This window comes from Cadophora gregata, assembly GCF_030347475.1.
Source record: "Cadophora gregata isolate MNR1 chromosome Unknown scaffold_5, whole genome shotgun sequence".
Lineage (NCBI taxonomy): Eukaryota > Fungi > Ascomycota > Leotiomycetes > Helotiales > Ploettnerulaceae > Cadophora > Cadophora gregata.
In genome coordinates, this window is record NW_026695928.1 from 1,739,760 (window position 1) to 1,754,756 (window position 14,997).

At 48.2% G+C, this 14,997-nt stretch overlaps 5 protein-coding genes across 5 annotated transcripts; 1 reads left to right on the plus strand and 4 right to left on the minus strand.

The window, feature by feature from the left end:
• Positions 1–3: 3 nt before the first annotated feature.
• Positions 4–1,383, minus strand: ONS95_011342 (uncharacterized protein). Its single transcript, XM_058504951.1, has 4 exons — positions 1,130–1,383; positions 858–1,054; positions 198–808; positions 4–145 (listed from the first exon to the last, which is right to left on the minus strand). Exons 1-4 carry the CDS (start codon positions 1,177–1,179, stop codon positions 11–13), a joined length of 993 nt encoding a protein of 330 aa, XP_058359507.1. The 5' UTR covers positions 1,180–1,383; the 3' UTR covers positions 4–10.
• A 487-nt stretch (positions 1,384–1,870) lies between these two features.
• ONS95_011343 (uncharacterized protein) lies at positions 1,871–2,932 on the minus strand (the record flags this gene model as incomplete). Its single annotated transcript, XM_058504952.1, has 1 exon — positions 1,871–2,932. The coding sequence occupies one exon, from the start codon at positions 2,930–2,932 to the stop codon at positions 1,871–1,873; it is 1,062 nt and encodes a 353-aa protein (XP_058359508.1).
• A 376-nt stretch (positions 2,933–3,308) lies between these two features.
• On the minus strand, positions 3,309–9,003 carry PEX6 (peroxisomal assembly protein). Its single transcript, XM_058504953.1, has 5 exons — positions 8,470–9,003; positions 5,032–8,419; positions 4,231–4,982; positions 3,819–4,162; positions 3,309–3,630 (listed from the first exon to the last, which is right to left on the minus strand). The coding sequence occupies exons 1-3, from the start codon at positions 8,630–8,632 to the stop codon at positions 4,286–4,288; spliced, it is 4,248 nt and encodes a 1,415-aa protein (XP_058359509.1). The 5' UTR covers positions 8,633–9,003; the 3' UTR covers positions 3,309–3,630; positions 3,819–4,162; positions 4,231–4,285.
• A 1,196-nt stretch (positions 9,004–10,199) lies between these two features.
• On the plus strand, positions 10,200–13,298 carry ONS95_011345 (uncharacterized protein). Its single transcript, XM_058504954.1, has 3 exons — positions 10,200–10,311; positions 10,369–11,573; positions 11,691–13,298. The coding sequence occupies exons 2-3, from the start codon at positions 10,701–10,703 to the stop codon at positions 13,047–13,049; spliced, it is 2,232 nt and encodes a 743-aa protein (XP_058359510.1). The 5' UTR covers positions 10,200–10,311; positions 10,369–10,700; the 3' UTR covers positions 13,050–13,298.
• A 1,071-nt stretch (positions 13,299–14,369) lies between these two features.
• ONS95_011346 (uncharacterized protein) lies at positions 14,370–14,936 on the minus strand (the record flags this gene model as incomplete). Its single annotated transcript, XM_058504955.1, has 2 exons — positions 14,370–14,791; positions 14,858–14,936. 2 exons carry the CDS (start codon positions 14,934–14,936, stop codon positions 14,370–14,372), a joined length of 501 nt encoding a protein of 166 aa, XP_058359511.1.
• Between the last annotated feature and the right edge of the window lie 61 nt (positions 14,937–14,997).

Genomic DNA, 14,997 nt, shown 5'->3' on the forward strand with positions numbered 1-14,997 from the left:
TTTGGGAGTTTCATATTGAGCTATGAATCAGCTGTGATCCCTCCTTTCCCCAATTTTGTTTCTCCTCATCCAACGCGATTCGCACCCAATAGATTGTCATAATCGTCCAAAAACTTGCCCATGCGAATGGTAAGCTCCAGCCAATCTCCGGCCTATTAGCATGCGAGACTCTACAATACGATGGGAATTATACTCACAACATAAGCGGTATCCTCATTTATTCCTCGCCAAAATATCAAATGGCTCACTGCCACATCAAAAAGCAGAGCTGGTACCATCCAAAAATATGTTAGATTGTTCATCAAGCGCCGAAACTCTGGACTCGTCTCATATCTGGTATTCAGTCGTTCCCGATATTCCGTCCCTCCATTGCCGTCCACCGCGACGACATCTTCGATGAGTGTGTAAAGTGCTGGGCGTAGCATGCCTCCTTTTGGCACAGATGAGACGCGAAAACGGGCTCGGATGTGAAATGATCTCATCAGTTCAACTAACAACATCTCGAGTCCAAAAGTGAAGAAAACAGAGGGGAGTGGCATTGCCAAAAGTCGAACTAGGGGCTCGTTCAGGCTGGTTGCTATCCCTACTTCGACAACAACTACGCCAAGAACTAAGGTAAGATTCCAATGAAGCCAGTCAAACTGGAAATAGTTAGAACATATTTGTAAGACCTCAATGGGGAAACATACATCTAGCCTCTTTGTGTTGACAACTCGACATGTTGAATTTTTCATCCAGAGTCTCCATGCTCTCTGAGCATATTCTAACATGAGAGTTCCAAACAATGTAAATGATATAATATAATATACTGAACACGGTTAGTTAGTTCAATCACGCTAAGCCCGAAATGTGTGTACCTTGCTTCTTATTCAACGTGGTAGAATAATTAAGGACAAAATACAGTATGATCGGAATTGCGAAGGAGTCCAGAATGACCAAAGTCCAAAATATGAGAATCCTCCATTTCTTGGAAGCAAGATCGTACTCTAAGCTGGGAAATGAATTTTCTGGCATTTGTCCTGTAAATCTTATCGAATGAGGAGACTGTGGGGAGCTGTCGTGAAATGTCATCAGTCAACGAAACAGTGGCAAACAAACGGCCGGTCGGCCGGTGTGGTTGAGTACGTACCATGGAACCTCGCCCTCTGGCTTTTCGTCCTCTACTGGGACGTACATCATGCAGTACTGCGTCGTGACGTGAGCTGCGAGAGTATGAAACCCGTGATTAGGGACGGAAAAGTCAGGCCTCGTCTAGTCTCAACTGGAAACCAGAATAGCAACAGCACAAATCGATCGGAAAACCACCCAGTTGCGAGAACTGCTCACGAAACAGATGGAATTGGCAGATGGCGAGGCGTCGTGGAAATATGAGTTGGACAATGAGATAAGCTTTTGTTGCTGAAACTCTGCCTGTAACCAGCTCAGACTCTATTCGGGCCAGGCGAAACGCGGAAAGGGGTTGTTTTGGTGGGCGTCGGCCTAAGCGAGGATCCCCATTCTTGGCGCAACACATACTAACTGGACGTTCTTCACTGACAAATCCTTTTGTTTACTGCAAGAACATGGTAGCGAGCCAGTAAACGATCATCCGCAGAGTAGCAAGGCGACGTATCGACCACTAAGAGTATAGTGCGACGTTATAATTAATAGCCCAATTCTTCCCTCTTATCCACGATTTTCTGCTCTCTAGTACAAAATCCTGTTGTGACAACGGAAACCATGTCAGCAGAAGGTATTTATTCTCAATCGTGCAGAAAGGCAGGTGTAAGAGAGAAGCAAGTCTTTCAATATAGTTGTGTAAAGAGCACAAAGCGTCTTGAAAAACGGACCCCTCTATTATTCTGCCTATACAGATTTTCGTACCCAACTTCTACTCAGATTTCAACCAGTCCTCCAAAGCTTCTCTAAAGATCTTCTGAAATCGAGCCGTTGCCTCTAACTCAAAAATTTGCGCGAAATGATGAGGGACACCCTTGAAAATCTCCAACTGAACCGACACCCCTGCTTCTTTCAATTTTGTCGCATATGCTATGCCTTCATCACGCAGCGCGTCTTGACCTGCCACAAACACCATGTGCCGTGGGAGATCTGACAGGTCACCGAGCAACGGCGAAACCATCGAATCAGCCCCAGACAGTTCAGATGGCTGGATCGTATTCCAAACCATAACCATAGCGCCAGAACTGTAGGTCTCGACAGCTTGCCTATAGGATCCGATTTGGCCTTCGGCGCTGTACCCGGCTGGAAAGTGACGGTAGTCGCATACCACAGGGACATTGAGAATTACGCCTGAGATCGGGATGTTCTTATCACGACACATCTGAGAAAGCGCAGCACTGATTCCTGCCCCTGATGAGGAGCCTGCAAGGAAAACTTTTTGGAGATCGAGGTCAACTTCAAGGGTCGAAATTTGGGACTTCTCAGAACATAGAAGATTTTCAAGAACATCCCAAGAATCTTCGATCCAGACTGGGAACGTGTATTCTGGAGCAAGACGGTACTCAACACTGACAACTGCGAGCTCGAAATGTTTGTATAGATGCCACAGGAGCCATGCCTCCTCTGAGATATGGGTTCCTTGCAGCCAACCGCCTCCATGTGTGACGAAAAGTAATGGCAGAGGAGCAGTAGGTTGTTTTTGGCGGAGACGAGTAGTATTGGGGTGTGAGATCCGAATGCTGACATCGGCTCCATCGCGGACTTTGATGGTTGTCAAGATTGCTACGTAACCGACTGACTCAAGAGGATGTGCTGTGGACCATTCGATATCGTCCTCAGCTTGGTTGGCTCGAGCTTGAATTACATCGAAGTGCAATGGTTCGATTGGCTCTGATAATGGTGGACAAGTATTGTTTGACGGTAGTGGACATCCATGTTTTGTGGCATACGCCTCCCAGTCTGGGTCCGAGGTGAAATGATCTGGAGGAAACATCTCAGGTTTGCTGCATATAGTTTCGACATCATTGTGTCAAGTCGTACTGCCACCGAACTATAAATGAAAAGAGGCAGAAGCACGTTATGAGCTCCTGCATATATGAAACATGATTTTGTGTACCCAAGCTGGTTTAGGAAGGTACCAACAAATCCAAGACTTAGAAGAGTCTTGGTCATTGAAAGCAACGCGCACGCAATTGGACAACCATCTGACTGTCGCCCCATATCATGTACCTACCATCACAAAACAGGACGCCAAGAAAAGTAAAGGCTGATGACAAGATACGAATGGCGCATCTTCAAGCATGCGTGTGGATATTCATCTGGACCCAGCAGTCTGGAAGGACCTGAGATTGGCCGAGCGAACAACAAGTCTGGTCAAAAGTGGAATTAACGTGGAAATATCTATGGTTGTCTAATAGGGTAGTATGGATACAAAGAGCTTGCGTATATTGAAGATAACATTCGTTAGTGACGTCTCCGGCTACGCATTGGGGACCGAAGAAGGGGATGTAGGAAGGATCGTTCCTGGAGAGGGAGTTCGGTGCGGCGCTGTCTGCTGGGATCTCGATGTCTGGGAAGAAGGTAAGATGATGCGGGTCGATGAGCTTGGGAAAGCGTGCCGATGTGAATAGCAGCGGGTACGGCACTGACGGCCACAGCAAGACACAAAAGCGTCACTGTAGTCTTCATGATCTGTGAGTTTGGAGTCAGGAGGACGGAGTTGAGTATGAAACGAGAGTAAGGTATTTGGAACGGTGAGTACACAGGTAGTTTTCCAAAAAGGTGCTCCCCTGGGCTTGTAAATACATCCAAGGCGCACATGTACCTCACCGAAAATTAGGATGACTCAGTGATTGTTGATCATGTAAGATTCGGCATACCGACCACTATTCAGAGAATTACGGATTCATTTCGAGGACATCAATGATAATTGTGGACGTTCCACGACAGTAGGATATATGTCCCAGGGATATTTTGTACTTCAAGGGACGAAACACACTATGTGGACCTAAAGATGCACCCATATGATCTGGAATGGTAATCTCGAGAGGCGACACAAACTTGCCTTGCTGAAATATTGTCCGTATCGGGCACGGTTCTGAGCCACTCTTGATGTTGTGTGAGACTTTTAAGAAACCACTTGGTCAGGTGCCGTTTATTCAAACCGAACCGGCAGGGACGAGAGAGCATGGTTCTTAAAGGAAGGCCACAGAGCTTTTCGCAACTATTAATTAGAGTGAGTTGCTGTTGCCGCTTTTTGAGACCATTTCACCCGCTGCCGTAAATACATACCGATATGCCACATTTACCTGACTATTCGTCCAAATAGTGCCGAAGTATCAGTCAATCAGTACAAGCCCTCATCTTCATCCTCTCCGTCTTGGAATCCCATGTCGATCGCCTTGCCCTTGCCCTTGCCCTTGCCCATCCCAACAAACCCATTGGTCCTCTCATCGAGGACTTCCTGATCCTCGTCTCCCTCACTGCCATCCCAGCTGCCCATAGCTTTCTCTTTCCCCTTTCCTTTCCTATCAGCAACTTTCTCTTTGCTTTTGCCTCTCCCGTTACTACGTGGCCGATGTGAATGGTCTCCTCCTCCTGCCCCGTTGCTCTTCTGCCAGTCTGGAATTCCATCAATGACTTTTCCCTTGCCTTTATCAACACGGCCATTGCTCTTCTCCTTGTCCTTATCTTCGACCTTCTCGAATTGCGCCCGCACCATACCATAATGTTCTAATTCCTTTGCACTAACACTAGGTACCAGTTCCTTTTCAGCATTGATGAAATCTTCTTCCGTGACCATGACCGCTACGTCTTCTTTGCTAGCGAAGTGATCAAAGAAGTACGCTGTGGAAATCTTGGATCTCCCCGATGCAATGTTAGTATTGTTGATCTGGGCAATTTTAGAATCAACCAGGGAAGCTTGGCGAGTGACGGCTTTGAGCATGGCATCGGAGCAAAGCGCATAGAAATCGGCTCCCGTGTATGTGAATGGGAGGCGAGAGGCAATACGTGGTAGTGAGAGGGTGGGATGGAGTGTGAATCTTTATTCTGTCAGTCTCGCCTTATGATATACTTCAGTGAAACACTTACTTTCTTGTCAATGCCTCCATAATGGTCAGCTGCTTTTCATGGGTATCGCTGACTCCCAGATAAAGCATCTTGTCAAATCGGCCCGGACGCAGTAAAGCAGCATCAAGCAGATCTGGCCTGTTGGTGGCACCAATTACAAAGACACCTCCACCACCATCCTTACCATCAGACATGCCGTCAAGCTCAGCCAATAATTGAGAGACAATTCGATCCATAACTCCACCGCTATCGCCCTGGTTTCCTCTTTTGGGTGCTACTGAATCGAGTTCATCGAAGAAGACGACGCAAGGACGTGCATCTCTGGCACGCTGGAAAACGCGACGTACATTGGCTTCAGACTCACCAATGTACATATTCAGCAGTTCTGGGCCTTTGACGCTGAAGAAGTTGAGACTAAACTCTGTGGCAATAGCCTTTGCAAGCAAAGTCTTGCCGGTTCCAGGCGGTCCATAGAACAAGATACCAGATCGTTTCTTCATGCCCTTTGCAAACAGTTCCGGGCGTTCGAGGGGCAGCTGAATAGTCTCCATGACAGCATCCTTGACGTTCGTAAGACCTCCAACATCGTTCCAACTGACGTTGGGAATCTTCGGAGCACCGATGGCATCCGCAAAATTCTTGCGAGCTGCTTCAACTGCAAGCTCGAAGTCGGCTTTCGTGAGACACCTACCAGCGGGACCACCAGCAACCAGAACATCACGAACTGTAACAGCATTTTCTGAATCAGAAGACATAGAAGCCAGCGCTTCAATTCGTGAGTTTCGAGCTGCGAGAGCTCTGTCAACAACATCAACGAGATCGCCCGCGACAAGTGCGGCAGTCTTGACTGCAACTCCACTGAGTTCGACATCAGGAGCGAGAGCGACTGGCTGGTCATCTATGATGCTCCTCAAAATGCCTTCTCTTTCCCATTCGTCAGGTGCAGTCATCTCTAGCTCATGGGTGAAGAGAGCTCTAACGCCATCTGGGACTTTGTCAACCTCAGTAGTAGTCGCTATGAGGACTCTTGATCCAGCCAATATTTCTTTGAGGGCGGCGATCATTCTGTCTGCTGTCAAAGCTTCAATATGTCTGATCAATAGCGCGCAATATTCCGGGCCACAGGTCATTGCTCGTTCAGCACGTGCTTCTAGAATTCCAGCTGATTTAACATCGCTGCCAGCGCTACCCTCACTAACAATGTCGTATGCGTCGACTGTAAAGGTGTGTAGCCCAATGTCAGAACATGCACGCTTTGACATTGTAGTTTTGCCAATATTCCTTTGAGTAGAAACCAAAAGGATCGCCAGTGGTTGTAGTTTTAAATGGATGGCACGAGGACTCGTGGCGGCTGCAATCAACTCTCTCAATCGGCGTTGAAGGGCTGGGATGTGATGCCTTACCGGTTCTGGCATGGAAGTTAATTCTGTGTCCGACTTTGATATGGACTTGAGCCCCAGATAGTACTCCCAAGAGTTCTCCATCGTCGCTGGCAATCGACTATTCTCGCTCCCAGATTGCATCATGTGTGTTGAAGACACATCTATCGATGCAACTCCACCCCAAAGATTCTCCTCTTCACCCTGTTCGGGGTTATCCTTCGCAGCACCAATATAACCGACTCTAAACCATGCAACGCCTGTTGCCTTGGCTGGTTTGGCGGGTCGAGAATTATCTAGGACGGTGTTCGATAACAGATCATCGATCTCTAAATCGTCGTTCGCTGCTGGCTGATACAAGGTACGGCCAAGATCTTCATCGATTGGAATAGCCAAGAGATCGCCTTTCTGGACGATTCGAGTGCGACTGGTGAAATGGCGCTTCAGACCGGAGAAGAATGCGTTTTGCAAAGTCCGTTCCGTTGAGAACGGTGTGCTGATCTTCAGAAGAGTGAGCTCTCGTGCAAAAGGAGGTCGAGATGCACCAGTAATCTTGGGTAGTGGGGCTCTCATGGGTAGCGGCGTCCGTTTCAAGGGAGAAAGCCTGCAATATGGCGTGTTCTCCATGTTGGCTAGAAGGATAGGAGAAAGATAAACAGTAGGGCTAGATGGCTTTTGAACTTGGGATTCAAAAAAGGATAAACGTCTTCCGTCCTGCTTGCTTGTAGATATCTTCGTTATTGGCCGATGGGAGTAACTTTCTGGCAGGCCAAAAACCTTCACTGGTCGCCAGATAGAATCCTCTTGCTCGGGAGCGCCGAAACTCCCTAGGCCCCACAGGCCGGTGCCTTGCTGCGGAGGCTCGGGTGCAGCTTCTAGTCGTACCCAATCTCCTGAAAAACAGCCAATCTTCGTCAAAGAATTGATGTCGACGTATATCCTGGCCTCCTCATCGTCCTCGCTGCTCGGCTTCGGATGGAGTGTCTCTTCCTGGAGAGGCTTCACAAGTCCCTGGGCTTTGAACAGCCGTCCCCGTTGGCCACCAGCCCTTGCCGTGGTTGCAGTAAATGAAGAAAATACTGAACCAGGAGTACTGATTCCATCGGTCTTTCGGCCGCGGCCAAGGGTCATCGGAGTGCCTGCTTGCATAGTTGATATGCCACTTGCATTGTGAGCCGGAAGTGAGGGTGCCTGTAGGGAGATCAGATCATCCATGGAGTCATCAGAGAGATCATCATTGTCCACTTCTGAAAGCTCGGTCTCTGTTTCCGTTTCTGTTCCATCCTCTACAGCTGTATCAGTCTTGTACCGGTCCTCGGCTGCGGAATAAAATTGGTCATTTGAAGTGTCTTCATCATCTTCCATGACTCCATTCAAACCACGATTGACTGGAAGCGGCTGAGACTTCCGCACGCTCTTGGCATGATGCCCAGTTTGTGTGATGATAATTCTCGTCCGCGCAGATAGAATTCCTTGTCCAACAGGTTCCGAGAGCGTGACTTTGGCGGGTGGCGGGGGCACATGGGTAATTGGGTGTGGTGGAAGAGGCAGGGAAAAGAAATCGCCGGTATGAACAATTCTCAGTGCACCTAATGATTCTCGTATTGCTGCTGTCAGGCGGTCTTCAGGTATCTTTGCAATCGCCTTCCCGTTTGGCAGCCCATTTACCCGTGTATGCTCTCCGTGAAATGTCCCTTCGCCATTTTCCAATCTTCTTGCTAAATCTGCCTCGATGGTCACAAAGACCGTATCCAGTGGAAGCGGTATCACATCGAGGATCCTGATTTCAATCCCACTCCGACTATGACTTGATAGCTTGGAGGGGGCAATTTTCTGGAGAGCTTCTGCGAAGCTTTGTAAGGCTAAAGACGCAGGCGAGAATTGTACGGTTGAATGTGCAAGCGCGCTCGAAGGTCTAACAGGAACTACTGTCCAGGTGGAGTCTTCAACGAACGTTGACGGGGCCCATGGAGAGATGGCGACATGATGGAATTCGGGGGCATTAGTTGCGCCATTACCATTCTCTAGTGCTATACACGCATATCAGAGTTGTGTTCACAGAGCCATTATCTCAACTAACCCAGAGCTAGAGCAGGGAATAAATCTGCGAATAGATCCTCGGACAGGATTCCAACATCCCCTTTCACATGGTCATCTAACACCAGTCGGGCAGATATCGCAGATTTATCCTGGCGTCTCCTTTTCCGCTTCCGACTATGTGACAATGGTATTCGCTCCGGCATGGCTGTATTTGCTAGAGGTCACCGGTCACTGTCGCGTTGATGGGCGATGTACGCGTAGAAGAGCTCAGGTTATGGATCCGATCATGCTTCGGACATGTTTCGGATGGTCGAATTGCAACTGATTTGAATAAGAGAAAGGTAGGACTCGAGTACCTGGGCCTATATCCAAGTAACTTGAATATTGAGACGCAGAACAATTTCAATGTCGGCCTAGACAAGTCGGTCTGGAGATCAACAACGAGGAACGAGATGCCGACAGCTCCCACCATCTCGTCGCAAGCCGAGGCTTGACAAGTTGCGGCGCTAAGTCTGGATGCGGGTAGAGGCTTTTGAATATCACCTGATGTTCCTGTATCCACCTGAACCGGTACAATACCAAATATGGCGAGCAGCAATATTGGCATGTCAAAAGGCATTATTATCCTTGTAAGGAAGAAATTCCACCCACTTTATGTACAAAGCTCAAAATTTGATGAAACGTGTCAATAGATATGTGCACCGAAGGTGCTGCCAAGTTTTGCTCGGAGTATCACGTTTTTATGTCACAGAAATCTTTTGTTGCAAATCGCACTTGTTTTCGAACCGACCATATCCGCTTCACGATCTCCAGAATTTTGTTTCACAACAGTCCATCCCAGAAAGGACTAGTTTGTTCAAAGCCTCCGTAGCTTGTACAGCAAGAAACGAATCATCTCGACAATTGTTTGGGCACCACAAAACAAATATTAGAGGAAAAGCTTTGGGAGGCCGAGGTGTTTCCTTCCAGTTTTCCAATTGCTCTCCGCGCTCGAATCAAAGAAAGTGGGGCGTGAGAGCTTCCACAGAAAGTATCGGTTTGATGTACCCGCACTAATCAAGAGGATGGGAGAATAACAAGCGACTGAGTTGACCGAATCCATTCATGACCAAAGTCACTGATGGATCCGGCCACCTTTGCTGTGTGGTTTGGCTCTTTTCCCGTATTCAGTCCACTGCAAGAAATCTGCATCCAGGATTCTGTCGCTCTCAGTGCATCTTGAATGACCTGGCTTGTTATGCCGCAAGAACATGTACCACAACCAAGCGTAGAAATATCTCTATCTGACCAAATAAGTCAATTCATAACCTTATCAAATGTCAACATGGACATTTCGCTTCGCAGACTCTCGCCGATCTGCGTGCAGCATGCCAACCGAAAGGACTCCTTCCACAGCAAATTTGTACTCAGCCATTTCACTGTGTCAGTTGTGTCAGGATGCTTCAAGATAGAGTGAACGAGCAGTACTTAATACTTAATTTGATTCTTGAGGCTGGGCGAGAACTTTACCTTCCCACAGCCTTGTTCAAATATGATGTCATTCAACCTTACAGTATTGGCTTCACTTCAGGGGTCCTTCTGCCCAACCGCTGTCAGCTTCCCACGTCGCCTACGAATTGCTTCTTCACAACAGCCATAACAACGGCCATACTCGATCGGGTAACGGGTAAGATCGTCTTCATTTATCAATTGTTAACCAAATCTCCAAACATTACAATAATACACACACAACTACATTACTGTACTCTACAGGATGTCTTATGTGGACTCTGTTTCGGTTCCAAGGCGACTCAGCCTCAGCCTCACGCTGATCTCGACGTCAATGACATGTACCTTTCGTCCTGCCGTGGTTGCAGCCATCACATGCCAATCGCAATATTAGGTAGAGTCCTCCTTCATTCTTGGGAAATTTGAGGAAGCTTGATAGACCAGTAGAAAGGCTTGGATAACATGCTCTAAACCTGTTTGCGCCACTCGATGGCGGGCCGAACGAATAGTGGGCTGGCCACCGCCTGAACGCGAAGCCCAGCAAGTGCAAGGCTATCCAGACCTCAGTTCCAATGCTCTTCATGCAACGCTATGGCAAGGCAAAGCAAGCCGTCGAAAAGCACAACAATCCTCCCGTCTCTGTCCCGTCTTTTCTCCAATTGCTTTCCATCATAATTACAACTCCTCTGCGTCGTTGATACATACCAATTCCTTCGCAATTGGGTCTCCTGTCATGTTAGCGATTCCCACTTCATTGCTTTGGCGATAACGGCTCGAGGCGACATGCCAACCATGGGAAGTAACACAGGCACAGCGCCAAAGGGAACCGATACTGCTGTGCTTCCTACCACCGCCATCAAATATGCTCACCAGGCGGAGAAGTTATCTCTCGCTTCCTCGGGGGACGACATCGACGGAGCAAATACGGCTGTTAAAGCCCATTTCATCACGCCCCATGACCCCATCATAGTTACAGGAGATGGGGGACGCTTACCTGGCGTCCCTCTCGCAGAGGCAGAAAAACTAAATCGACTGAAGGCTGTTGTTGAAGGAGACTCGGCGGACACAACACAAGTGGGGGCCATCTCTGAGAAACCACAATCGCAAAATGGGACACGGCCAGAACCTCCCCAGGACGGGAGAATACAGAAGAACGGGGAAGGCTCCCTGCGTCGAGCAATGCCCCCTTCGAGAACGAATCCTCTTTTCCCACCGCTTCCACTATATGGACCTTCCTCTATTGCACGAGAGCTGCAATGCCTTACATTCCGAGTCTCCTCATTCGTCCTCTCTGGGTGCTTTCTGGGTGCAATTGTGCTTGGTGCAGGTGTCAAAAATTTACAGCCAATGTTCTTCCATATCTGGCTACGCCTGACATTTCGAAACCCGGATGCTAGGCGACCCTTCTACCAAGAAGAGAAGCGACTAAAGAAAGTACGGAAGGATGAAGAAAAAGCTTGGAAGAAGAAGAAACGAGCCCGGAGAAGTTCAACGATTAAAATGGAGGATGATACTGAAGGCGGTCAGGAAGAATTCATACCTACGGAAGGTGGCCCAGATCCGTTGGTGTGCGACGTTAGTTACTATGCGAGACGAGTTGGACTTGACATGGAGACATTCAAGGTGCAGACGGAAGATGGCTTCATCATTGAGCTGGTAGGTGGTCGGGCAGAGGCCTTCTCACCCCGTGCGTTTGTCTCAAGAGTACTTAACTCCCAGATATGCTCCTGAGACATGATTATTGTGTAGCTGCTAACCTCCTGGTTATCGCAGTGGCATATTTACAACCCACTTGAATTTACGCCTCTGTCCGATGCCGAAAGAGCAGCTCGTGGCCCAGATATTTTTACTGGCGCTGGTCCTTCTCGCTCGTCGCAGACCCAGAAGCCCAAGTTTCCCATTCTTATGATGCACGGTCTCTTACAGTCATCTGGAGCATACTGCACAAACGATGACCGATCATTGGCTTTCTACTTGTGCAAGTCTGGTTACGACGTTTGGCTTGGAAACAACCGCTGCGGTTTTCACCCAGATCACACGCTTCTATCCACCTCCGACCCTAGGATGTGGGCATGGAACATTCGTCAAATGGGAGTAATGGACCTTCCAGCCCTTACGTCCCGAGTACTTTCAGAAACAGGCTTCGAGAAGCTTGGGCTAATAGCACATTCCCAAGGCACAACTCAAACACTCGTCGCGCTTGCGAAAGAGCAACGTCCAGATCTAGGCGAGAAGCTGACCGTCTTCTGTGCGCTCGCCCCAGCCGCGTATGCTGGTCCATTGATCGGGAAAGCCTACTTCAAGTTCATGCGACTCATCTCCCCAGCCTTCTTCCGTATCATCTTTGGTATTCATGCATTCATCCCTCTCATGATGACGATGCACCGAATCATCCCCGGCAAGCTCTTCGGCGCCATGGGATACGTAGTCTTTCATTTCCTGTTCAATTGGAGCGACGACCGCTGGGACCGTGGCCTACGAGACCGCTGCTTCCAGTTCGCGCCTGTTTACGTCTCTGCGGAATCGATGCGTTGGTGGCTGGGTCGCGAGTGTTTTGCGCAACAGAAATGTATCCTCGCTACTCGTGAAGAAGGACATGCTGAGGATGCAGAGGATGAGATGGAGGACTATTATAAGCAGTCCGAACAGCAGGGCGAATCATCGCAACCTGCTGATCGGCCATCGCATTTCCATCGCAGCCATGAGGTTAGGAAGAATCATTTGAGGAGACCTAAGGGTTCTACTGCGTGGTATAATGAAAAGGTCCCGCCATTTGCTCTCTGGATTACTGGATCGGATGAACTTGTTGATGGGCGTCGGCTGCTGAGAAGGTTTGAGAGAGGCAGAGAACCGCATGTGAGAGTTGTGCATAGTAATGTGATTGAGGAGTATGAGCATTTGGACGTTATCTGGGCGATGGACTGCATTGAAAAGGTTGGCAAAGAGTTAAAGGAAGTGCTGTGGAAGACGTGCGACGTTAGAGACAAAGTTCGGATACCGAAAGGCTGCGAGGATGTTGATGTTTGGAGGGATCCGAAGTTCGATCCAAAGGCTGAGAGCGTCAATGGTGCCGATGGTGTAGAAGAAAAGGAAGAGGAGAGCCAGAGTAGCAGTGATAGTCGGAGCGATTAAGCGGACGGGTGAGGAGCCGGGTAGAAGGCTATCACTATCAAGTACATAGTACATACTTTTCAGCGTTTGAGCGTGTTGGCGTCGGGCCTCGGTATGGCAAAAGCAGACGGTTTCAATGGGCCTGCATACATATACATAGAAATTACTGTAATAGCATTGATACTCTAGTATGTCAAAATTATGTAGATAGACTCTGACTACATACATTACGAACACATAAATAAATACAAGAAAGATGCCAATCTGAAAGCCAAAACGTAAACACCAAGCTGGACTGGTCCATGTGCACGTCAGTCTCCACATTCTGGTACATCCAAGGTAATAACGGGTCTCACAATATCCCGTCATGAATTTGCAGTAGCAACCTCTCATTCAGCAATCCAAAGGCCTAAGCCTATCAATTGACTTTGTTCTCTCAGAAGTCGAAACTCTGATTCCAGGCATCCGAAACTTGGCACCTTCAGTGGCGTCAATCCAAGTCACTCTCGGCAGGTCACCAATAAGATGTATCGACATATATAATCCCTCTCCCTTCAAAGAATCACATGCTTCTTCAATAGCGACTTAAACCTAAAGTTTATACTGCCCTCTCCTTTGGCAGACCAAAATTATTCAAATAATGGCCGTGGCAATGGTTGAGATACCTAGAAAACTTCCCCACAATGTCCCGCGCCTCGCTAAAAGCTCCTGTAGCACTGGCTCACTTCAGCCGTATGATCCCTGTGGTCCTAGCATCACCGTCTTTTTTGATTTCGAGCTCAACTGAAGATGTAAGAAAGCTCTTCATTGTAAGATCGAGAGAAATCATGAAGCCACCGTACTCACTAGAATGGTACCTGGCGGACTGGAGAACAAACTAGTTGATTGGTAGATGCCGAGCTCGGCGCGCTAGGATCTCGCTAAAGCCCGGGTCGCTTTGTTTACACAGTTTAGTGGCTGATGGAAATAAAGAATGGTCCTCGCCTGGAGGCTCAGTACCCGAAGTTTGGTGATACAGACTACGTAAGAGCTCAAGGCTTGAAATCCGTTTGGAACAAAGAGTCGATAACATCGTTGGCATGTGAGACGCACATATGTTCCTCAGAGGCTGCAGAGCAGCAGAAAGATGTGAGCTAAGATCCATCCAATTTTCAGCAACGGATATAACTCCAGAGCACAATCTTCATCTCCCTTTGCATTTAATTCAAATGTTCTCTTCAGATTCTCCTGATGAGCTTCCCGAATTATCTTACAAGCTCCAATATAGCTTTACATCTGGTCAATGGATCAGGTAAACCGTGTTCTTGTCGGCAAAAGCCTATTCCTCGAGAGTCTTCCCATCTACCAACTCTCCACCAACTTCCTTCCCAGAGCTATCAATCTTTGCTTCTCAATAGCAATACCCTTACCTTTCGTAATCTCTTCCTTCATGCGCAAAACCGTAGCTTTGCGAGCGATAGTCAAGGGGAATGTCCGTCCAGTCAACAGTCCGATTTCAAACGTGATGGACTCTGGAGGACTGACGGCGGGTTGCGGATAATTCATAAACATTTGTGGACGCAGTTGATATGCTGGACTGAGAGGCTCGGAGCCAAAGAAATTTTTGTACAGGGATTTCATTGTCGAAAGGCGTAGGGTGCGAGGTTCGTGGTCAGTATCTGGCGAGCTGACGCCGTAGCGGCGGTGGAGCTTGATGCCGAGAGCTGTTCGAAGGTTTGCGTATATTTGGGTGTCAATGATTGCTGCGACCCAGAGCTCATCCACTGTTCAGTTTAACCATCAGTCAGCAACATGCTCTAGAAGTTGAAGATCCGAAAGGCTGTACTTACTCATATTCGTCGGCATGATCTTACTTCCATCTTCATCTGCAGTGAATGTCTTGATGGCGATGAGACGACGAAGTTCCATGATTACGTTTCATGCTGGAAGGTGATACTTGAGATGATAGCTGCAATCGCAGTCTGGAACG

Coding starts and splice junctions, on each gene's coding strand:
- ONS95_011342 (XM_058504951.1), bottom strand. CDS start 1,179: ATGATGTACGTCCCAGTAGAGGACGAAAAGCCAGAGGGCGAGGTTCCA. Junction 809..857: donor CACGTTGAATAAGAAGCAAG/GTACACACATTT, acceptor AACCGTGTTCAG/TATATTATATTATATCATTT. Junction 146..197: donor ATGAGGATACCGCTTATGTT/GTGAGTATAATT, acceptor AATAGGCCGGAG/ATTGGCTGGAGCTTACCATT.
- PEX6 (XM_058504953.1), bottom strand. CDS start 8,632: ATGCCGGAGCGAATACCATTGTCACATAGTCGGAAGCGGAAAAGGAGA. Junction 8,420..8,469: donor ATTCCCTGCTCTAGCTCTGG/GTTAGTTGAGAT, acceptor ATGCGTGTATAG/CACTAGAGAATGGTAATGGC. Junction 4,983..5,031: donor ATGGAGGCATTGACAAGAAA/GTAAGTGTTTCA, acceptor GACAGAATAAAG/ATTCACACTCCATCCCACCC.
- ONS95_011345 (XM_058504954.1), top strand. CDS start 10,701: ATGCCAACCATGGGAAGTAACACAGGCACAGCGCCAAAGGGAACCGAT. Junction 11,574..11,690: donor ATGGCTTCATCATTGAGCTG/GTAGGTGGTCGG, acceptor TGGTTATCGCAG/TGGCATATTTACAACCCACT.